Source organism: Dermacentor albipictus, unplaced genomic scaffold, assembly GCF_038994185.2.
Source record: "Dermacentor albipictus isolate Rhodes 1998 colony unplaced genomic scaffold, USDA_Dalb.pri_finalv2 scaffold_22, whole genome shotgun sequence".
In the NCBI taxonomy this organism is placed as follows: domain Eukaryota; kingdom Metazoa; phylum Arthropoda; class Arachnida; order Ixodida; family Ixodidae; genus Dermacentor; species Dermacentor albipictus.
The window spans coordinates 220,476-244,665 of NW_027225576.1; the positions used below are offsets into that span (position 1 = coordinate 220,476).

General features: G+C 46.5%; 2 protein-coding genes across 2 annotated transcripts in view; one reads left to right on the plus strand and one right to left on the minus strand.

Moving 5' to 3' along the window:
• LOC139052412 (valine--tRNA ligase, mitochondrial-like) overlaps positions 1-24,190 on the plus strand; it is a gene marked incomplete at its 5' end in the record, with an annotated part of 290,547 nt that overhangs the window by 218,804 nt on the left and 47,553 nt on the right. The window contains 2 exons of the mRNA XM_070529506.1: positions 16,762-16,974; positions 22,546-22,654. Coding sequence (XP_070385607.1) covers positions 16,762-16,974; positions 22,546-22,654 — 322 coding nt within the window. The remainder of the gene's footprint in view (positions 1-16,761; positions 16,975-22,545; positions 22,655-24,190) is intronic.
• Positions 1-24,190, minus strand: part of LOC135897083 (uncharacterized) — a 497,858-nt gene that overhangs the window by 26,953 nt on the left and 446,715 nt on the right. The window lies entirely within an intron of this gene.

Consider the following 24,190-nt stretch of genomic DNA (forward strand, 5'->3'; position numbering starts at 1 on the left):
TTAATAGTGAAATTAGAGGAGGAGGAGCAGTGCAAGAAAGGTAACAACGAGCATATAGGCAGCAGCTGCAATGCTAGACAGCATAAATTTCCCTCCGCACATAGACAGCCCCATATTACACCAACATCCACTAATGAGGAATAGGCAGTGGGAGGCATGGCTTGTGGACGAGGGTCGGGAGAGCCAATTGGCTCTTCTGGACCAAGCCCAGCGACCTGCTCGTGCCAGTGGGGCTCTGGAATAGGGGCCCCAACCATTGTGCCTTACTTTATTTATTTATTTATTTATTTATTTCAGGAGTACTGCCGACCTCTCATATGGGGCCTTAGGCAGGAGTGGGTTATAGCACAAAAACAGATTTGGAAACAAAGAGAACCAAATCTAGTAGCGCAGCAGAAAAAGTTGCCAAAACAAATCCAATGCAGGTACTAGGGAGAACGTGATTCATGCACAGGTACAAAAAACAAACGCCAGAAACTCGTATACTACTAGAAATTATACAATTCAAGAGCATAATGACGGCAACAGACATCTCTTGACAAACATCTCTGCAACGAGTGACCATACCATAATCAGAGCAAGATAAATTTGTAAAACATTACGCTTTGCGAATACCGAAAGATACACATGGCGCCAGGCAAATATTTTTAGCACACTGAAAAAGTACTAGAAAACGTAAATTGAAGCGTAGTGCGCGTGCGTTGAACGAGGCCAGATAGGGGAAGGGGGGGCATGTTGTAGGGGTTGAGGGACGGACTTCGGGATGAAAACCAAACTTGGAAGTATTTATTTTACATTATATACAGAGAGGTGAGAGTCAAGTAACATTCGTACAGTCATTACGGGCCAGCAGCAACTCGGACGCTGCGGCCTGCGGCAAGAAGTTCGAGAGAGGTGAATCAGGGAATCAGGGAATGCTCCAGAATGCTCAGGTCTCTCTGGAACGCTTCTTATAAACCCTTCGAGCACTGGAAGTCGCGTCATGTTCGACCAATGGGAGAGTCCGCTCAGATGACGCCACTTTCAGCCAATGGTAGGCGCCCGTGCGGTGGTGTCATACCCGGCGAAGAGAGTCGCCGCTTGGGCCCCCTTGCTTGATCACTTGATCCCCCTGTGCTCTTGCCTCGCAGAATTGCAATCCACTTCTTCTAAGGTGGAGAAGGAGGGGGGGCGCTCATGCTCCATTGTACAAGGGCCCACCTGCTCCCGGTGGCTCGGCTCCGCAGTGGTGGCAAATGCCTTCTTCAAAGGCGAAGGGGGACGATTGGGCTCTATTGTCCGAGAACCCCTTCTAATCCCGGCGGCGTACGACCTTGTTGGCACGTGAACTTGTTGGCTCGTGCGCTCCTCTGGAATGTGCTTTCCTGCTTCTGCATTCCTCAATTAGCTGTGCTGCGATTCGATGTGGTCTGGGGAACTCGAAGTAGCCTCAGGAAACGGCGCCATATCTAACAATGTACGATGAGGTAAGGTCAAGTGGATTGTTGCTGCAGCTTTGCCATGAACAACTCAACAGCAGTACAATTTACTGTATCAGCAGAAAGAGCATTCCATTCAGTAACGGTGCGCAGAAAAAAAGAATTTTTAAAAGCTCGTGTCTTGCAAGAATACTCCCTCAGTTTCTTTGAGCGCTCGGATCGCGTGGATCGCCGTTTAACGGATTCTGTGTACGTGTCCTTGTTTATGCGCAGCTTGTCATGATAAAGTAAAAACATGTATTTCAAACGATCATGTTGTCTTCTTGTCTACAATGTATCCAGGTTAGCGTTATTTAGAAGTGTGGTGGGGGATGTAAAGGAACTGTAGCGATTGTAAACAAATCTAATTGCTTTCCTTTGAATCATTTCAAGCTTTTTAATGTTTTCTTGGCTATGTGGATCCCAAACCACAGAAGAGTACTCGAGGATTGGACGGATGTAAGTTTTGTACGCAATTAGTTTTAATTTTGGGGTGGATTTGCACAGAGACCTTCTTTAAAATCCCAATTTCTGCATAGCTTTCTTTTCTGTGTAGGCAACATGCTCGTTCCACCTAAAGTCAGCGCTAAGTATGACGCCCAAGTACTTGTAAGTATCAAGGAAAAATAGTTTTTGGCCATTAATAAAATAATCGCATTTTAAGGGAGACCATTTACACGTCAAGCTCATAGCCACCGTCTTCTTTTCGTTGACCTTCATTTGCCAGACTTCACACCAAAAAGATATTTTGATTAAAGCTGTGTTTAAGAGAGCCTGGTCGCATGGACTGCGTATTTCCTGATAAGGGATGCAGTCATCTGCAAATAACTTAATAGTAACCAGAATATCTAGGGTGATGTCATCTATGAATATTAAAAAGAACAGTGGCCCAAGCACTGAACCTTGAGGGATTCCCGACTTCACCGGTCGTGAATTGGAGCACATGTTGTCCATAGTGACAGTTTGATTTCGATACGAGAGGTAGGCCTCGATCCATGAAATTAAGGTATCATTTTTCAGTATAGGTTTGAGTTTTCTCAGAAGTTTGGGATGGGACACGTGATCAAACGCTTTTTCAAACTCTAGGAAGATCATGACAATTTGGCCTTGTTTATCTAGGATAGCCGCAATATCATGAACAGTTTCCAGCAGTTGCGTGATAGTTGACAGTCCGCTACGAAAGCCGTGTTGTCAGTCGTTGATTTGGTTATGTTCCTCGAGAAAAAGTGACAGGTGCTTGAATATGATGTGTTCTAAAACTTTTGCGCTTGAGCACAGCAGGGAAATCGATCTGTAAGATGAAATAAGGGAAGTACTTTAAGGTTTTAGGTAAAGAAACAATTTTTGCAAATTTCTAATCGCTGGGAAGCTCGCACTGAAAAAACGATCTCTGAAAAATAATGCACAAGAACTTCGAGCACCATTCAGCGTATCTCACAAGAAACGCGTTAGGTATGCCATCTATGCCAGACGACTCTTTTGGATTGATATTAAGTAACAGCGAGAAGATTCCTTCCTCAGATGTCGAGATGTCACTTATTGGTGGAATATCATTAGCTGTGTTTGGGCATGGCCTTCTACCATCATCATCAGTAAACACTGAACAAAAGAATGCATTAAATGATTCCGCAATTACTTCTTTGTTCGTAACAATTACACCATTTATACACATATTAAGGAAGCACTTCTTTCTTGGAGAAAAGTGCTGCCAGAATTTCGCCGGAGACGAAAGTAAAAAGTTCTATAAAGTAACGTTATAATAATAATCTTTTGCTTTTTTTATACAGTCTTTCAATTCTTTGCGCACGACACTGAGTTTATGCATGCACAACGGGGATGCGTTCTGATGATGTTTTTTTAACTTTTTCGCTTCTCTTACCAACCGAACCACTGGCATAGTTATCCACGGGCAAACATTTCTTATTATCTGTACTTTTGTTGGTACATAGTCCTAGTACATTTATATTGAATAAAGTTTTTACTCACTCACCCACTCCCTTTCCTAACCCCCGTAAGATTGGAAAAATTGTTTTGTAAGATTCATAGGATAATCTAGCTTTTTTGAGTTGATTACAGATAGCCTAATGTCGTAGATGACATTAGGATATACTGCTGTGTGCCGTAGTGAAAGGCAGAGGATCTGGTTAAAGTATTGCACAAGTAAGTGCTGTGCCCGATATGTGCAATAAATTGATCTGGTCTGTCTCATGGAAAGGTGAGCATAGCTTGTTTTTAATGCTGTTGGATGTCTAAATCAGTAGAAAACTTGTAAAAGCGATCCCAGTGCTTTAAAACGTACTGCACTGCAGGCCTTTGTGTCACGGAACTTTTTTCAAACTTTAACGCTACTTTAGAGAGCAGCAGACTTCCCGCATTAACATTTTTCAGGTTCGGGCAGCCAACTTTTGGAGCCAAGTGACCGGTCAAAGCCCTGTGACATCACTGTCACTGTGTTCACAGAAATCATCAGCTAGGCAAACAGTTCATCACGACACAATGCCACCCCAGTCAACCGTAGAGTGGCAGACGAACAGGTTATTAAAGCAACACCAACGGTTGAAAGAGAGTGGGCGCAAGCGGCTTCCATAGAAGCCAGATATCTGTGCAGGTCTGGAGTTCCAATAGGTCGTGGGTGAAACATTGGACATTGGCAGTAGTCATGTGGTTTCGCATCTGCAATTTCCTCCACCGAGAGTGAGTCGCATGTTTGGCTTGCGTGCTTGTCCTCTACCTTGAGTTCGGGGAACCCAACTCTGCTTCGGGGGGATGGAGGCGACCAGTCGAAGATACTGTAAGTGAAGAAGGGCTGCCAGCGCTTGATTGGCATAGTGGTCATAGCCGGGCATAGTGTCAAATTCGCGTGTCATTGGCTCACTTTTCTGCATGCCGTAGGTTTTGATGTGTGTGATATACCTTAAGTCGAGATATACGCCTGCTAATGCCAATAACCGAAACACCGATAAACTTTGACATGCCGATGAGCAGGACGGTTCAGGAAAGAGGTGCATGCAGCGTGCTTGTCAAAACAGGTGCGCACTTCAACGTGATGCTTGTGATAACGGTAGACTGCCCGAAGTGGCTGTGAGGACGACCTGGTGTGCAATCGGAGATCACTGTTCGGAGCGCGCATTCAGCTTGACTAGGCCGCATTCAGATTGACCTAGGCCGCGCCGACTTTGCATGGCTTTTTTTTGCTGCAAAATTATTTGGTGCATATTCCAAAGTATTACCGTCTTACCTTTCAATTTTTGCTGTTTCGAAAATGTCTGCATGAAATTTACCCCGCATAATGAACGCAACCCCCAACTTTGCTTTGGTATATTGGGAAAAAAGTGTGTTCATTATGTAGGTATGTCCGGTATTGCCAAGCGTACGTGGCACACCAGGTGTTGCACAGTCGATTTCAATGTATAGCTCCATTTCCAATCCTTATGCAAAATAGAAGTGAGGCGTGCAGACAGGACACAACAGTAGAGAAGTGGACACCACGGCGTTCGTGGTGTCCACTTCTCTACTCTTGTGTCCTGTCTGCACGCCTCACTTCTATTTTGCATAATGAATCCTTACCAACTAGCTCAGCTTTCTGTCGTTCTATCCATTTCCAAGTTGAACTCGGTGGCTTCATGCGCCCGGTGCCTCTGAGCCCAACACCCTTATATTCAGTTTTGAGGAGGCGCCAGCTGCATGGCTGGTGACTGTCACCTTAATGCCGGAGAAATGCTGGCGACATCTTAAAGCAAAGATATTTATTACTCTTTCTGCTCGACTTCATGGCCCAGTTAGCATAGCACGTTGTCATGCAGGCCAAGTTTGAATTATTGAACGTCATGATGTAACGTGTATGAAATTTCAGTCCTCCTCCTCCTCATCATCATCATCAGCCTATTTCGCTGACCGTCCTTATACAAAGTTTATGGGGCCAGTGGCAGTGCCTGGAACCTGTCTGAATGACCGAGCATGTTCAAATTATCAGTGTCCGAATTAGCAGTCAGTGACTGTATATGCTTCGAAACCATGCTCTGCCACATAATAGATTCCCATCTCTGATGTTTTATTCTTAACGAACTGGATAGTGCACTTCGACAGGTGTGTCAACAGTGTGTGAGCCATGCGATCGCTACCCGAGACGGTAGGCCCATTTCTCTGACTGCCGCAATAATGACAACCAACGGTGCCTGTGATTTGGCCACAGCTCATCTAAGTGCGCTTATTTTTGACAACACAATTAATGTGGGCTTAAATGAACTGGTTTTCTCAGTTTTGTTGGTGCGAATAGCAAATGAATCATAGTACTTGCAAGCCACCCGAGCCGCCTCGCTGATCGGTGTTTGCTTTCCATCCGCGAGATGAAATGCCATCAGATCGTTGCTGGCGATCACGCCATTGGTGTAGTACCAGTCACTGCTTTACAAAACATGCGCACATTTGATATAATGTTGCTCTGTTAAGTAGTACTTCATGTGAAAAACAAACTGTAGCAGATTTCAGAAACGTAGACTGTTGGGCCGGACCGGATTGTGCATCAGTTGGTATGGTATGGTATGAAGAACTTTATTGGGTCCTGAAGGTCAACCATAGGTTGACGCGGGCCGCTCCCACGTTGGGACTGTCAGGCCGAGCCCTTTAGCCACATCGCGGGCCTTCTGGACTGCCTGTAATTGGTCAGAGAGTGATTCACTGTGTAGCATTTGCCGCCACCATTCTTGTTCCTTGTCACAGTCTGTGAACACCGCGGGGCACTCCCAAAGCATGTGGTCAAGAGTAATGATGCCATTGCACTTATTACAGTTGGTTTGAGTTTCCCTCTCCGGATAGATCCTGTTAATAAAATCTGGACTTGGGTATGTTCTTGTCTGTAGTAAATGTAATGTGACCGCTTGGGCTCTGCAAAGCTTACCGTGTGGCAATGGGTATTCCCTTCTGCTTAAATAATAATGCTTCGTGATTTCGTTATATGTTAATAATCGATCCCTCTGTTCCCCGGGTGGAGTGTAAGTTGCTCGGTCTTGACGAGCACGGCTAGAAAGTCCTCGTGCTGCTTCATTTGCCACATCATTGAGGTTTCTCGGAGCTCCATCCACCACCCCCAGATGTGCAGGAAACCAGCGGATTTCAATCCTCTCACTGTGACCTTCTCTTGTAATTTTGTTGCTGTCCATGTCACATATCCGTAGGTAAAGTTGTGTATGGCTGTTCTAGAGTTGCTGTAAATATCTGTCCACCGATTGGCCCGGATGGCTAAGGCGATTGCTACTTGTTCTGCTACTGTTGGGTCCTTGGTATAGACGGTGATGGCATCCCGTATGTTACCTTGAGTGTCTACAACAACGGAGGTACACGCATCCTTATTTTTAACCCAGGCAGCGTGAACGAACACTGCCTTCTGCTTATGTTGATCTATGTCTTAAAGGAGTGCCTTCGCCCTTGCCTTCCGTTTCTCGAGGTTATGTGTCGGGTGCATGTTTCTAGGGAATGGGGTCGTCTTTATTGTTTCTTGTAGTCCCGCTTGCAATTGTGTTTATAATTCTCCTTCGTTGGTGTGGTTGTTTATTTCTATGCCAATTTCTTCAGGTAGCACCCTCCCAGGTCGTGTCCCCATGAGTCTCTCCTGGTGGGCCACCTGTTGAGCCTCAGCTATCTCTTCTAGTGTGTTATGCAGCCCTAGGCTCAATAAGCTCTCATTGGCCGTGCTGATGGGAAGTCCTAGTGCAGTCTTTATAAGTCGTCTGATTAAAGCATTTAGCTTGTTCTTATCAGCCTGTATCCATTGTAGCATGCCAGCCACGTATGAGAAGGGGCAAAAGGCGAATTCATGTACCACTCTTATGGCAGTGTCTTCTCCTAGCCCCTTATGCTTGTTGGTAACTCTACGCAGAAGCCTAATGACTTCTTCTGACTTGTTAGAGATGTGTTGTATCATCCTGCAATTAGATCCATTCGCTTGCAGGAGAAGTCCTAGCACTCTAATAGTCTCCACCTGCCTGATTGGTTCTCCATTCTTGGCGTATATGTCAATGCGGGGTTCTTCCTCTGGTATATATCCGTTCGGCTTGCGCCCACGCTTACTGCTCCGTAGTACCAATAGTTCTGATTTTTTAGCAGAGCAGTTCAGTCCTATACCCTCAAGTGTTGTTTCCACCACATAAATGCTTTCCTGTAGTTTGGTCTCTGTTTGTCCCATATTACCTTCGGAACTCCAGATTGTTACATCATCTGCATATATAGCAAAGTGGATACCCTCAATCTGCGCGAGACCTCGAGCCACTTTTGACATTGCCAAATTAAATAACATGGGAGATAGGACAGACCCTTGTGGTGTCCCACGATTCCCAAGTTCCAGAGTTGTCGATTGGAGTTTGCCTAACCTGAGACAAGCAGAACGGCCACCGAGAAAGGCTTTGACTGTATTGTGCAATCGTTTACCCAATCCCATCTCCGAGAGGATATCCAATATGGCCCTGTGCTTGATGCGATCAAAGGCCTTTTCTATATTTAGGCCTAGAAGAGCTCTCGTATGCAGCGGGCTAGCAAGAATAAGGTGATGTTTGATTAAAAGCATTGCATATTGAGTCGAAAGTCCAGGACGGAAACCGATCAGGTTATACAGAAGAACATTTCTGTTTTCTACATACTTAGTCAGTCTATTGAGTATGACATGCTCCATGGTTTTTCCCAGACATGATCTTAAAGATATGGGTCTTAGGTTATCTAGATTTAGTTGCTTGCCAGGTTTGGGAATAAGAATTGTGTTAGCAATTCTCCATTCCTTCGGATAATCACCATTTTTCCAGAGTTCGTTGAAATACTCTGTTAAATATTTTATAGAATCATCGTCCAAATTTTTCAACAGCCTATTGGAAATGCCATCTGGACTGGCAGCAGATCTACTGTTGAGGTCGTACAGGGCTGCGCGAACTTCGCTTTCTGTGAAGTCTTGATCCATAGGCTCACAGTCTTCCCCTGTACATTCAGGCGTGTCTGTACTCTCGTTGCTATCCTTAAGCGGTAAATACTGTGGGGTGCTCCTCCCGTGCTCTTGGGACAAAGGTATGACAACACAGTAGTGCAAACAATCACAAGGCCATTTATTGCACCTTTCATAGATCAATGCCTGCTAGCCAAGTTGCTATCCACAAAACATGCCGATGGTCGTGCGACAAATCTAGGAAGTCCGACTCACCACGACCGGATAGCCAGCGAATAGTTTCGCCCCATGCTGGATCCCAACGCCTGGTCGTTCGCTTGTACGGTCACGCGAACGGTGGCGTGTTCTAAGGCGGCCACGCGAGACGGTCTCGCAGAAGCTTGGATCGGCGCACGCGCGGCACGGCACGTCCGCACTGCTTGCTGGCCCGAACCAAAGAGCAAGTGCCTTGTCTTTTGGCGCGAATGTTGCGCTGCTAACGCCGCCTGTCGGCGGCGTTAGCAGGGCAACACTCGCGCCATCTTTCGTACTGCACCTCAACCACTCCGACCACCGCGGGCGCCAGGCCACGCTAGCCGTGCGGGAAAACAACATATCAGGGGACGCGTGAGAGTCGCGCATCCCCACATCCCCCCAACCTTAAATCACTACATATTCCGGCGAAACATGTCACTCGGTCTAACATTAATGCGTGCTTCGCAACAAGGTAGTACATGCAACAGTGGCCGCGCCGAAGAAATGTCCACACGCTGTCCATAGCATGCAAGCCGACATTGTCCTTGGGTACACCGCTGACGTCCGCCGGTCACAGCTGCAGCTTTGCAGACTCGACGGCACGATTCCAGGCCAGGACTCCGGAAACAGTGACGCAGTAGTCGGAACGAGCAAGCGTCGCTCGCGCCGACGCGCCCTGCTGGCGAGAGCCGCAGTAGCTGTCGGTGACCGCCGGCTCTTTTCTCCGCTGCTGAGGGTTGCGAGCTGGATGCAGGTGGCCGGTGAAGTCTCTGCACCGAACTGGTCACAGCTTCACCCTCGCCCAGGTTGGCTCGATCATAGTCAGGAGCAGCAGCGCAGACGATGTGCAGGTGACAGTAAAACAGGGGTGACTCCAATCACGCTGCGTACACTCAACACAGTCGGCAAACACTAAAGTAGTGCAAGGAAGAGGAATTTTTCATGCGCATCGCCCACGTGTTACGATGTTCAACTCGGCTAGCAAAAGATCGGGCAGCTACTCAGATGCTAAGTTCATGTGAACGAAGCTCGCTTCCTTGAGTCGAACGAGTAATTTCAATTCGTGCGAGGCTAAATAGAATGAGGGAAGCAAATTGCAACACCTCAACGCCACGGTCCACCAGGTTGTGTCCCTCCATGTGCGACAGGCAGCTTCGTAAAGCCTTAGGCCTAAAGCGTCGCTACCGTGACAACAACTGGCATCCAAACATAACACCCAAAATGAGCACAAAACAGGCAGCCACGAGGAGACGTCAGCTCTGTGAGGTGGTCCTACTCCGCTCGGTGCACACAGCAACTGAGTTGACGGCGCCCACCGTCCCAGACGGTGTCGGAGCGCCCGGTGCCAGGCCGCAATACCAGTCAGCCCATAGTGGCACCCGTGGCCCGCGGCCACCCGGCTCCCAGAGCCGCGACTTCATCAGAGTCAAAGAGATAGAAGAAGCTATTTACATATGAAATTCGGACCACCCACAAGGCTTCCGTACTCACTCGCTTGAGTCTCTCGCTTCAGTCGATCTCCCAGGATGCAGACCACGTGGCTCTCGTACTGACGAATGCCATTAAAAAAAAACAGTCGCGAAAAGGCTAAGCATGTTGACAAGTTCAAACCCACTACAGCCATCGTTGCCTCGCTCAAGAAAGCACGCCACCGACGCTAGCGATCAAAATCCACGCTAGGTCTTTGCTTCGGTTCAAAAAAAGGTCTCGAACGAAGTAAAACTGTTAAAACAGTCATTCGATGCCCAAGAGTCACACGTTGGGCAGCCAGATGTGGGGTGCTCCTCCTGTGCTCTTGGGACAAAGGAACGACAACACAGTAGTGCAAACAATCACAAGGGCATTTATTGCACCTTTCATAGATCAATGCCTGCTAGCCGAGTTGCTATCCACAAAACATGCCGATGGGCGCGCGACAAATCTAGGAAGTCCGACTCACTGCGACCGGATAGCGAGCGAATATGTTCGCCCCATGCTGGATCCCAATGCCTGGTCATTCGCTTGTACGGTCACGCGAACGGTGGCACGTTCCAAGGCGGCCAAGCGAAAGATGGTCTCGCAGAAGCTTGGATCGGCGCACGCGCGGCATGGCATGTCCGCACTGCTTGCTGGCCCGAACCAAAGAGCAAGCGCCTTGCCTTTCGGCGCCCAAGTAACTCCGCCTGTCGGCGGCATTAGCAGCGCAACACTCATGCCATCTCTCGTACTGCGCCTCAACCACTCCGACCGCCGCGGGCGCCAGACCACGCGAGCCGTGCGGGAAAACAACATATCAGGGGACGCGTGAGAGTCGCGCTTCCCCACAATACTTAGCTGCAAGCCGATCCAGAATGGCCTCCTCCATTGTGTCCTGACTCTCACGATGGACGAGTCGTGCTACTGCTGTTCTCCTATTAGATTTCGTGTCGTTCTCATGAAGCAAATGTCCAAGTAAGTTCCAATTTCCACCACGTCTGATTCAACCATCTATGGAATTGCAAAGCTCATCTCATTGTTGTTTCTGTAAATTTCTGGAGTGTTCTTTAATCTCCCTATTCAACAATGCTATGCGCTTCCCGAGTCTCCTGTTCAGCCGTTGCGTTTTCTATCTATTTAACATAGATTGTTTGGCTTCACTCAAGTGCGCCAGCCTCTGTGGTAATATCCTTCGTTGCCGCCTTTACATCTTCCCTGAGCTGAGTGGTCCAAGTTTGGAGTGTTTTCTTTTCTCCTGTCTCTGTCTCAGCTCTGCTTTTCCTTGCTTTCCGAAAAACATCCCAGTCAATGTAGTTAAAATGCTTTATCTCATTACTTGGTGTTTCCAATAGTATTTGTAATACGTAATGATCACTACCCAGGTACATATTGGAGTTATTCCAGCCAGCGTTCGCCAAATTTGATACAAAAGTAAGGTCTGGGGTGGAGTCCCTTCATGTAGATGTACCACACCTAGTGGGATAAGCTGGGTCTGTGATGAGGGAGAGATTAAGATCTGTAGCTAGGTGCCAGAGTCCATCCCCTTTCTTAGTATTCCAGCGATATCCCCAGGTTTGATGTGGGGCGTTGAAATCTCCAATAATGAGTGGAGCGTGCTTAGTAACAGCCATAGTCTTATTAAGAAGTGCCCTGAAACTCCGTTTCATGTCACTAGGTCTGCTATAAACATTAAGACAAAAGAGGCTTTGCGGTTTGCTTCTATTCCTTTTCAAAATTATTTCCACAATAAGTATTCTAATTTGTTTAGTCCAAGGCGCAAATCATGTTCTATGTAAAGTATTTTCTTATCTACGAGCGTCGCTAGCCCCCTACCCGGCTCTTTGCCCCTGCATGTCGCTTTGTATCCGGATAGGCTGATCTCATCCGCCAAGGTTTCCTGCAGCATAATTATTTTCGGTTTGTCTGGAGAGGTTTTTATTAACTGCATGAAAGGTGCTTTTTTGTGATAAAATCCTCGGCAATTCCATTGCCACATGGTAAAGCTCCCCCCGCTAGCCATTGCTTATAGAACCCGCCTTACTGCTACCCACTAGAGTACGCTTCGTAGAACCCCCCGACGCGCCAGGGAGCGAGCGATCTGACGCTTTCTGCTTCTGGGGGTAGGTATTCGTCGTCCTCGCCTTGCGCTTCTACTTTGGTAAGCCTCTTTTCAGCCGTCAGTCTCCATTTCCATAACTTATCAACTTTGAAGGTAGTTTTATCTATGGCATCTCTGAGTTGTTTAATCGCGTCCTTGATCTCTTCCAAAGCAGAGCACACTGTCATTTCTACTGGGCTTATTGCCCGCTTCTTTGGAGCTGGTGTGTTTTCTTCATCCTGACTGTTGTCATTATTCACCGGTTTGGCTATTGCTACTTTTGTGGAGCTAGTCTGTGAGTTCTTGCGAAGTTCTACAACCTGTTTAGTAAGTTCTTCATTTGCCTTTCTCAGATACGTTACTTCTTTAATTAGCTGTTCTACCCTGGCATCATTATCTCCGACCCGCCGCCCCGCACCGCTCTCCGCAGTCCTCACAGTACCTTTCACTGTGTTGGCCCAGGTTGTTCCAGATGTCATCTTGTCACCAGGCATCTGCCCGCCTCCTTCAAAGGGCACCTGCACTTCACGTGATCTGGAGCGGCTTCTGCCCTTCGACGGCGAGCGGCGTCTTGACCGTGTGGGGCTCCTTGAGTGCGTGCGCCCCCTGGTGGTCGCTTGGGCATCCCATTGCAGCTGAGCTGATGTCGCCCCCAATGCAGATCTGTTGCGTTCTCATTGTCAAATTCGCACCATGTATGTAATTTGGTACCGCTGTCCACAAGTCTTGTCCCCAGTTGGGTGGTCCCCTCCACAGAATTTGCAGTTAGGCACACACATGTGATTGTCCTCCGGGTTTTGAGTTCCACATCCTCTGCACTGTACCACGTCTGGTGTTGGACATACATCTGATCCATGTCCAATCTTTCCGGAAGCATAGCAGACATCAAACTGCTTCCTATACAGGTAGCACCTTACAAGGGTCGACCCGTATCTGACATAATTGGGCACCTTGAGCCCATCAAACAGAACAATGACCTAGCCCGTGGATTTAATACGTTTGGCTGCCAATGCCAGTGGGTTAAAGTCATGCACAATGTTCTTCGTTATCGTGGCCTGATTGTCTCTGAGGTCAACTCTTCGAATCACCCCTTTACACGTGGTATGCGGAGCTGTCTCGTAGGCGTTCACTTTATATTTGGTTTCCACTATAACGATTGACCTGATTCGCACATACCTGGCAGCATGACTGGGATCTGGTGTACAAACCACCTCGATGTTTTACGTGAAGTTAGGGCAAACGACATCCTCTCGGGCTTGTTGCGGAGTCAGGCCCGATGCTTCAATAATCGCCACGCCTATCGCTGTGGTGCTCACTTTGCTCAAGTTGAGACCTCCTCGTGGGCGGATGATGATTTTGCTGTGCTCCTCGGTTAATTGGGGCATCCTTGATGCCTTGACAATCCGATTTTTGGACATAGTGGTTGTAGGTCCCTTGTTCTCGCTGCTGTTGCCTTGCTCTTGCTGGCTCTGCGGCGATGTTTTCCCATCGCAAGCAATCCTTGTGGTGGAGCGAAATTTTCGACCTTTCACAATTTGCCAACCTAGATCTTCCTCAGTCTCTTCTAATCCGGTAGCGTCTTCATCTTCCATGCGCGTGTCCACCATCGCGGCCCGGCGGGGCCAGTAGGCCTACTTGGGTTTTGCAACAAGAAAGGCCAGTAAAAGTCCAAAAATGGAAGTCCCACCTTAAAGAAAAGTGTCCGCGAATTCCCGGTGACTTCACAAATCCAGTGATGTGCTTGAATCCATGATGGTGGCAAAGATGGCTACACAAACATTCAAAAACGACGGAGCCGTTGTGAGGGACGTCCGCACCTCGGCTTCTTCTCGAGCAGATTTCTATGTCGCCGTAAGCGGCGACAGACGCAATTGCTTGGGCCGGGTGATACGGGACCGGTAGAGTACCGACCCTACGGCCGGCGATGCCAGTTGTGTATACGCCCACGCAATCTTACCTGTTGGCCACGGCCATCCGATCACTCCAACTCTGTAACAACAGCACATTTTATTCCGTGCATGGAAATTCATTAACACGTATTGACGCATTCATGACATAGTGCAATTTACCTAGCTGTGACCGTGCTGCCTGTGTACGTGAATGTGTGATAGACAACCTACACTGAAGGTGGCTCAATTCCTTGCGATGAAAATAAATTGTTCACTAAATGCTTTATTGAAATGCAGAATTAACTGTGAATTAAGATTAAGTTCATGCTTATCTTCATCTCCTTATAAAGCACCAATAAAATGGAACAGCAAGTTGAACAAAAAATGCTTTCATCTTAGTATAATACATATTGAATGCATTGTTTCAGAAAGTACTAACCTATACAGAGCTTCCTCTTTGCACCAGGGCAGTAAGTTAGTGCTCCAGAGCTTTCTTTTCTTGCTTCAAACAGCAAGTTTTTCTGCTCCAAAAACATATATTTCTGCTTCAAACTGCATTTTTTTCTGCTCCGAAAGCTGCTCTGAAAGACCAAGTGCCGCTTTCATTACTGAATACGGCTCAAGGTTGTCAATGCACGTTGCTGCACGCACATATGCTTGACCTTGGCTCAGGCATTCGGTGGCTGTGATTTTCTAGCAGTGGCTTTTATGCCATTCCTTGCCACACTTCACTCTGCACACATTATCAACGGGATCAGCCGGCCATGTACCGTGGACGATAAGAGTGGCCTAGAATCGAGCAGAGGCATCACTACAAATTCACTGCCTGTACCTCAGCCATTGTTATGCTGTTGCTGCAGATAGACGAAAGTACAGTCAATGCATGTACTGAATTCTCAGCGGTGACTATAGATTAACTGCCGTCTGCTAGCCGCCTGGTTAGCTCAGACGGTAGAGTGGCTGCCCTGGAATGGCAGTGGTCCCGGGTTCGAGTCCCGGCCCAGGACGAATTTTCCTCTAACTGCGAGGCTTTTCTTTCGAGGAATCCGTATGGGTTTCCTTTGTAGCACTTAGCTACGTTTGGGTGGATGTCTCATTTCCTCTTATTAATTAATTCTCTTCACCTTGCGGGTTTCCGCAGAACTGTTACATGAGATCAATTAGGCTTCACTAGTTTCAGTTTCACGGAGCATCGGCGACATGGCTGATGACACCTCAGAATGAAAATATCTGTATTGCTGCTCGACTCAATGGCCATATTAGCACCCGGTTGGGCAGTCAAATTACCGCATGACACGCTGTAAGATGTCCAAAATTTTGCTCATTCTTACTGTGGTATTGGTGGCAGGGCCACGGTGCTGTCCAAATAATCAGGCATGTCCAAATTATTGTCTGAATAGTCAATTAGTGTCTGAATAGTCGGTCATTGACTGTAGTCGATATTTGATTTGTGAATAGAACTATTCGGGCATTCACTATACGATTCTATTTAGTTATATTCAAGTATTCGCACACCCCTGATAATGAAATTTGCCATATTACAAGGCCGTGGGGTAATAGTCTAAACTGATTGCTAAAAAAATGGTTAATTCAAGGCCAAATGAAACATAGTGTGTTAGGGTGGCAGGGATCAGGTACAGGTACGTTATTGCTTGCGGTTGAACAAAACAATTAAAATGAAGTCATTTACTGTAGAAAGCAGTCAACTGAAAATGCCATATTTTCTCATGTAAGGCCCGCACTTCTTTTTTGTTCCCGATATTTTATTGGTGCAAGCCTTGCCCGGCTCGTGCTTACCCTACTCACTAGAGCCTTGAACTGCACTCGGACTACTATGCCGAATAACACAGCCGCTGGTGGCCAACTATCAACACTCTAATCAATCATCCTCGTGGATGTCACTACCCTCATCATTTGATAAAGTCGCATCATTGGTGCCCTCCCAAAGTTGGCCGTCCTCTGTGCTTTCCCTACTGTTTGAGATTCCCTTCACCTTGAAGCTCTTGACAACGGTCTCGAACGAAGCCACGCGCCACAGGTCCAATATTCGTAAGCACAGTTTTTGCAGTAGCAACCTCTTCATGTGCCCAAAAGCACAGTGCAGCTAAACAAGGAGCTGCTGCAGGACCGTAGAGTAAGGTTTAAGTGCGCGGTATCTATGCCATAGGATCCGGCAGGAAACGGTGATGGTGACGATGTTGATGCCACATCAGCAGGACAGTAACTAATGTCATTTAACGGCTTTTTGCAAAAATTAACTATCATGCAGATATGTGTGTAATGCTTAGGGAAGCTTTTTCCAGAAATCCTGCAATTCAAAGGGGATGGGCTTGCCTTACACGCAAATATGGTATCTATCACCTGCTGCAGTGGCTCAGTGGCTATGGCATTGTGATGCTGAGCCCAAGGTCAGGGGTTTGACTCTCGGCCTTGGCACCCGCATTCCAATAAAGGCGGAATGCAAAAATGCTCGTGTGCCGTGATTTGAGTGCACAATAAAGAATCCCAGGTGGTCAAACGGTGTCCCTCGTAACTGACTGTGCAGCTTTGGGACTTTGAAGCACGCAATCATGCTATATCTGTACATTTGGCTGCATCCTGTAGTGTTCTAATGTGCCACTGTTTTCCAAGCTGCTCAGGGAAGCTTGCCACTTCCTTGATCAACCTGTTTTGAACCTCTGCCCCCCACCTCCCAACCTGCAGGAGAGCATGAAGGCAGCAGTTTGGGAGAGCCGCACTGCAGAATTGGAGCGGACGTGCAGTGTCCTCTGGGTGGCGCTGGGCACCACACTGCGCCTCATGGCCCCTGCAGCGCCCTTCCTCTGCGAAGAGGTCCACCAGCGCCTCTCTAGACTCTTTGACCAAGGAGCTCCCTTTCCTAGCATCTGCATGGCTCCTTACCCCACGAGTGAACAGGTGGGCACACTGAGCTAGAGAAAAAGAAAGAAAGAGAAAGCTTGTCCCTATTCCATACATTTGTTTCAAAAGCTGTTGACCAAAGAGTTGCAAGAGGGTTGGGAGGGAGGGGGACTGGCAATCATTTGCTCTTTTGTTTGTTCATTCATCGGGATATTGGCTTACATTCACAATCATCGCCAATGGTCTATCTTTTTTTCAATCTTTCTAATTTTATTTTCTTTAAATTTTAACCCCTTAGCTGCTTTGTTTTGTCAAGAAAATTCTTATCCAGAGTGCTTACTTTTTCTAAAGCTGATTGCTAATATCCATATAAAGAAATGCAGGTTTTTGAGGCAGAAACAAATAACTTGACTCACAGAATGAATAAAAGTAGGTTACTAAAGTTTATTTATGCCATAGTATAAATGCACCAACCGTGTGCTAGTAATCAAACATTATGGAACGAATGGCGTACCTACTCGTGTAATGACCGCACTGGTGCAAAAGCCACATCCAGAACTTTGTAAGAAAAAAATCCCCCCAAAAATAGATTTAAAAATTGCCCCTGTATAAGCCGCACCCTTGATCTGTGTGAAGGTCAGCAGTGTTATCTGTTGTGTGGTGCGAGAATCCCGAAGCCTTTATTGTTTTTAATCGGTGGCAAAACAAGGCAGCTGTGCCGAGTTTTCGGTGCCTCCAGGTAGCAAAAGCACGGCCTCCAAGATTTAGTAGCTGCCTCCGAGACACTGCTGTCGCTGGTCTGTTGGGCATCGCCACTTATTCCAACGGGCAGGTGATGCGCTACGGGAATAGCAACGAATAGCCAGAGCCAGTACAAGTGAGTACTGTAGTTAATAAAGGCGAGTACGACTGAAAATATTCATGAAAAAAGAAACTTCCGTCTTTTTCTCTATGTAATGGCCGCACTTCCGATTTTCAGCCCTAATCTCGGAAAGAAAACCTGCGGCCATTACACGAGTATATGCGGCATATACAGAATGTTTTTGTTTTTGTCATACCAATTGCACATGGTACGGTAACAGTGCTTTGGGAGTATGTGGTACAGCTCAAAACAAGGGATTACACAGAGACACTTTCCGATTGGTTTTATTGACTGTCCTCTAAACAACGTCATCCTCTAGAAAACACTAAATATATTACAGTTGATTCTGGATATATCCAACTTGTATACATTCAAACCTCAATATAATGAACCTAAATTTAACGAAATTCGGGATGCAACAAACTCTTTAATTTCCCAATCTTAGTTCCATTGAAAACCATTTATTCTTTTTTTGTGTGTGTGTGATTTAATGCAGTAATTTCATGACACAGCTTTAATTTAACAAAGTCTTTGGCCATTTCAAGCATATAATTAAAACGTGTGGCTGGTAAACTAGCAAAAAGCTATAAAAATTTTGGTGAAAAAAAAATGTTAAGTTTTGCGCGAAAAGTTTGAGCGGCAAAAGACGCTGTCGAAGCATGTGTGCCGGCACGCGGTGCGCAGGAAACATTGCTATGCCATGAACCACTTGAGAGGCCGTGGGGCATGCAGCATTTTGGAGCGCTCAGAAGAACACGAGAGCTGACAAGTCTTTGAGTGCAAGGGGGCTAGGAAAGGGGTGAGCGCGCGGTAACATGAACAAGCACGCACTAGAGGAGCGGGGGGGGGGGGGGGCAGGAGACGCGCCTATTCATCCTCTCCCACTAGTGCACTGTCTCCTCTCTTCTACCCTTGCTGCATGTGGGTCCACATGGCTCTCTATATGCAGGCCACACGATGTATCTTGGAGGTAATCTTTGGCAATTGCAAAGGCCAAGCTGATATGGTTGGTGCCTTCAGGCACATTTTGTTCCCGCGCGTCTAGTGCTGGTGTTAGCTTAATCTCAAGTTTCCGAGGCACGGTGTGAAGCGTTCGCTCGTGTTGAGATAGGGAATGTTCTTGTTCATTGAGTGAGACATTTAGTTACGCACACATGACACGGTAAAACTACGAACCTTACTTTGTGTAGTTGTCTGTTCGCTATCACCATCAATGCTCCACCTTTCTGGCGAAGCTGCGACCTTTATATTTTTTTTCCTTTCAGGACGAATATCCGTATCTTCTCACACTTTTGTTTTTAATTTGAGGGCACCATCTGATGATTAATGTGGGCACTAAGTGTGGTCAGCCATGGCATCCAAGCTTTATGGCACCACGCCAATGCATTGCTCTCGGCGTGACCTGCACCAGATGTGCTGGTGCTCATAACCACGCTGTTATGGCCCAACCTTCTTGCAATTTGTGTATAAGTTATCACTGTCAAGATACTACCCACTAGAAATGTTCTGGGAAATTGTGAAATAAGTTTTCCTGCCCAATATTAGAAACCTAAATTATTGAAATTTTCAATTTAAGAAAGTTTTTCGCTGCAAGTATAACTTCGATATATCGAGGTTTGTCTGTATGTCGAATTATTGTTTATATCAGACAGTTATAAAATCCCCTTGGAAATTAGATGCATTAGAAATCGGCACTGTCCAAGGGGCTCTTACGAAAAATGGCCCTCAGTGCCGTGAGTGAGAAAGCACCCTAACTTTTAGTCTCCCAAGCAAACACCGGGCTGCAGGGAGCATGTTGGTGTTATATTTTACGAAACTATAACCTTGGCGAGCTTGGTGTTTTTTTGGTGACACTTTCTTTGCTTTTTCCTTAGACTTTTCCTTAGACTTTTCCACTGCTGCTGCTGTCTTCCATACCATGGTGGGGTGGGAGGGGGGGGGGTGGTGCACAGCCGTGTATACATGGCAGGAGCACAACAGAGAGCAAAGGTGACGTGAAAAACTCGTTTGGACCTTTCCTTGGACAGTTGTCACAATGCCCTCTGGAGTTCCCTGGGCATCCCCACAATACCCTCCCAGTGGCTGTGATTATCCATGACCTGCTGCAAAACCATTGCAGAAACTGCAATGCTATGCTAGCACGCAAGTCCAGATGGGGGGGGGGGAAGGGGGGTAGATAGAGGGCTAGAGAACTCGAGAGAGGAGACAGCGAACGGGTAGAGCAGACGCAATCACGAAATGAGTGAATAACTACCTTGCCACTCTTCATTCACAGCTCGCATACACGGGGGGAAGGTGGGAGAGAGAAAAGGCGACGTAAGAAGGGAAGGAAACGCTACTACTACTAGACACGGCAGCAGTTGCAGACAAACTGAATAAATTTAAATTCGATGTCCACTGCAATACGTTTCTGCTATTTCTGAAAAATAAACACCTTGCAACTTTGTCGAGGGGAGAACTGATGCAAGGCATGCTGACGCAAAGCCGTATTAAAGTACCATAGCATCTTGGCAACACTACGGAAGCAGCCGCACGTCAAGTAAACAGTTTTGTGCCTGCCACAGCAGCCTTGCGGCTATTGCATTGTTCGAGGTTGCGGATTCAACCCCTACTGTGGCAGCAGCATTTCAACTGGGTCAAAATACAAAAATGCTCGTGCACTTAGATTTAGGTGCATGGTAAAGAACGCCGGGGCCCAGATTAATCCAGAGTTTGCCACTATGGCATGCCTCATAATCTGATTACGGTTTTGCGATATAGAGCCCAATAATTCAAATAAACTTTAACACTTCCGTCACCATGCAGTGTGCCATGTGAGGCAATGAGCACCCTAGTTCACTTCTCGAAGGTTGCAAACAATGCCACACAACAACGCCTCAAGCAAACACGTCTTGCTGTGTATTCTGTGTAACACGCAGACAAACAGCACTGGTGCACGCAAGGTAACATTTAACATCAACTCACCACTCTCGTATTGCACTGAACACTGAAGAAATTAATCGCTTGCTTTTAACATTACCAATAATTATCATCAATCAAGTCCAACAGCACAGAAAGCTTCGTGTGTGCACAGCACTGAAAGGCAGAGGAATGACATGCCCTTTAGAGTCCCTTTGAGTCTGTATGCAAAGCAACAAAACAGGCTTCTTTCTTAAAGGGCCCCTCACCAAGCCACACATAGCAAATTTCAGTTATACACTGGAAGTTGTTGCGTGCTCTCCATTCTGCATTCTGCTGCAAGAATTTTTCGAATTGGTTCATGAATAGCCGAGATAGATATATTTCAGTGCCACGAAGCCACGTATTTAGGAGACAAGGGCCACTGCCAAGATAGACACTCTCTCCACTTGCCCTGTCTAGCCTCCGCAAGTGAAATTCCTTCCCTGCGTTTTCCCATACCAGAGCTAGAGGATCGTGTGGCACATAGATCACGGGCCCCGCCTTCATTTTTCTTTCTTCACTATTTTGCTGCACGATGCACTCCTGGTAATGGGGTCGTGGGCAAGTTGTTGCATTTGTCTCGTTACACGCAGCGCACGATTTTGCATATTGTGTGTGAGAACACCTAACTAGCGGTATAAGTCAGTGCTACACGAATACTGAAGCAGACACAAGCAGATCGTGTGCTGGTACACAGTAGAAAATTAGATAGTTTTGTTGTCTGTGCGTGCAACTGCATGTCGTGGGAACGAGCAGACGAAATGGAAATACATCTCTCTTACTACAGTCCGAAGTAAAACAGAAACACGCAGACATTCGGTTTGTGTGCCTTACTACTTCTCTTAAACTTTAGTTCGTCTATTGCAACAACAGATTGCACAAATAACAGATGTTGCCTTGAATAATTCTCGAAATCACATGCCACTATGAGCGACGTCACAACACTGTCATGTACGTCAGCACACTTCTACGATCTGCATTGACTCTCCGGCTGGAAGTGCGGCACCTGCGAGGAGAAGGGCAAACAGCGTTGGTTTGAAATTTCAGCTCTTTCCATGGTGCATAGCAATGTAATACTTAGCAGACACAATCACTAGCGCGCGTTGTATGCACAGCGCTTGTCACCTCAAAATGGCCAGACCTGGGAGGGGCCCTTTAATGGTTAATTTAGTTTCTTCAAGCCATAAAGTTTAGGGAATACTGTTTAGCTGCAAGAGCTGGGCTTTTCTGGTCCCTTCTTGGCATGTCATAACACCTGCAATGTCCTGTGCACGTGATCGCTAGGGTGAAAGCTGTTGAGAGGTCACCCAACGAGGGATGGTAATGCCAACGTGAGGAGTCCCTTGTGTGTTCTGGTAAGGTAGAAGGGCTCTCTCATTGTACACCACTGATCCTTCTGCGGAGCTTCCGTTCTGTCTGTTGCACAGAGGACTATTAAGGGTAAACAGTGACAGAGCCTTTCTTGCGGTGTGTTGAAGTGACTCATAGATTTAGCTGACTGCATGGAGTTGATGACAGTATGTGGCAAGGGGGACAGAGTGCTGGTAGGGAAGGCGAGTGAGAGATCGCAGCAGCCGTGTACTCATTCATCAAACACCTGTAGCTTTGCTATTGCATCATCGCTTTGAAACTATTCCTGCTGTGGTATGTTCATCTAACGTTTGTGCACTGCTGCCAGTATATAACACATTTCAAAGCTCAGAGTGGTTTAGGTGCCGTCTTTTTGTCTCCATTTTCCTCGCCTTCGCGCCTCTAGTCTACTATTGATGGAATACAAAGTAGCCACCTTTTGACTCGTTCTGCTGCATGCTTTTGCTTGTATGCAGTGGTGTTTGTGGAGGGCCGAAGACTTGGAGCGTAGCATGCAACGAGCCCTGCCCATTGTTTCATTACTACGCAGTGCCAGGCTGACGTGTGGGCTGAAACAGCCGAGAGGTAAGAGGTGGACACTTTTGCGCACAAGAGTGACCTTCTTCTGCTTTATCATAAATTGGTTCTGATTTGTGTCCCGTACCAAATGAAGATGGTGTTTGAGTTTATAAGTAGATCTGCCTGGGGCAACCCAGCAAACAGACACACATGTACTGGTGTGCATGCACACACCAACGAGAGAACTGCTTCGTGGTCTAGTTAGTGTGCGCTGAAAGACATAATTGCCACAAATAAGACACGCACAAAAATGTAGATACCTAGATGACAACACGGGCATGCCATGCATGCCGTCCGTGTTGTTATGTGTTTACCTTTATGTGTGTGTCATATTTGCAGCAGTTACGTCCTTCAGCGCACACTCAGGGACACCCCTTTTTGCCTCGGTCCCAGCTCCGCTTTTTCTTGTGCAAATGCTTTCCGTGGGCCACTGCAGCAAGGGTTCAGATAAAGAGTTTTCCACTTGAATAAATATTCAACTTTCTAATGTCACCATAACCTGACTTTTTTTCTTAAGTGGAACACATTTTATAGCGAAATTGATGAAGGTCACAACCTTGCAAACATTACAAGTGGGGAGTAGTTTTGACTCTGTAGTTCTTGAACAAGAAAAGAGCTCAAAATTCTGCATGCTGCATCTGTTAAAGCAGATTAAGCAGACAGACTAACAGTGTTATAACTCATAAACTGCACGGATGTATTACGGTACTTGCTTGCATCATAAAAACTCTTGCTTATTGAAGAGCTCTACATTGTACTTTTGTGTTAAATAGCGACAAAGCGTTGGGCTACTTCATCTGTTTCTGTTACAAATTTCTGTTGCTCAGAACTGTCAAGCAACTTCAAATGATGCGAAATCCATCATCGGTGTCTTGCGAAGAAATCCGCTGCCATAATAAGGTTATCGAAGCATGGTCAATGAAGTTGACAGCAGATGAAGATTTCGTCCATGTATAGACTGTACTTTTTTCCATCTGTAGCAACAGCATGACAATGGTCCAAATACACACACAACGGGTGGCTTGCAAATGCATGTGTGTGCAACGAAGTGCTGACATCAGGGTTTGTACACATCCTCGTAATCCTTGAAAACCCTTCAATTTGAAAGAAGAAATTCAAGAGCCCTTACAACTTCTTGAAAATGAATTTAAATTCATTTCCTTGATTTCTTTGAAAACTAGGGTTGGGTGGCTTCTGAACATTCAAAGTAACCAGCTTCGCATTAGTGCTATGCTGTGTCTATTGAGAAACAATCTGTTTTTAAAGTTTGGCAAACCAATTGCAGTCTAGCATGTATACAGCCACTGGCTACAGGCTTGTTTAAATCACCATTGCCATATGGTGCTAGAAGTTGCCAGTTCATGCAAGCAACCAATCCATACCACCATTTTTGTTGTTTGGTTAGGTGGTTTACATTGCAGCCATCAAGGCTCTGTTTTTGAGGCCCAGAAGACAGTAAGTTTCAGCTATTTCGCTTTACGTGATGAGCATCTTTGGGTGAAGCCAGACAATGCTAAACCTCATTGAGCAAAGTGTATGATG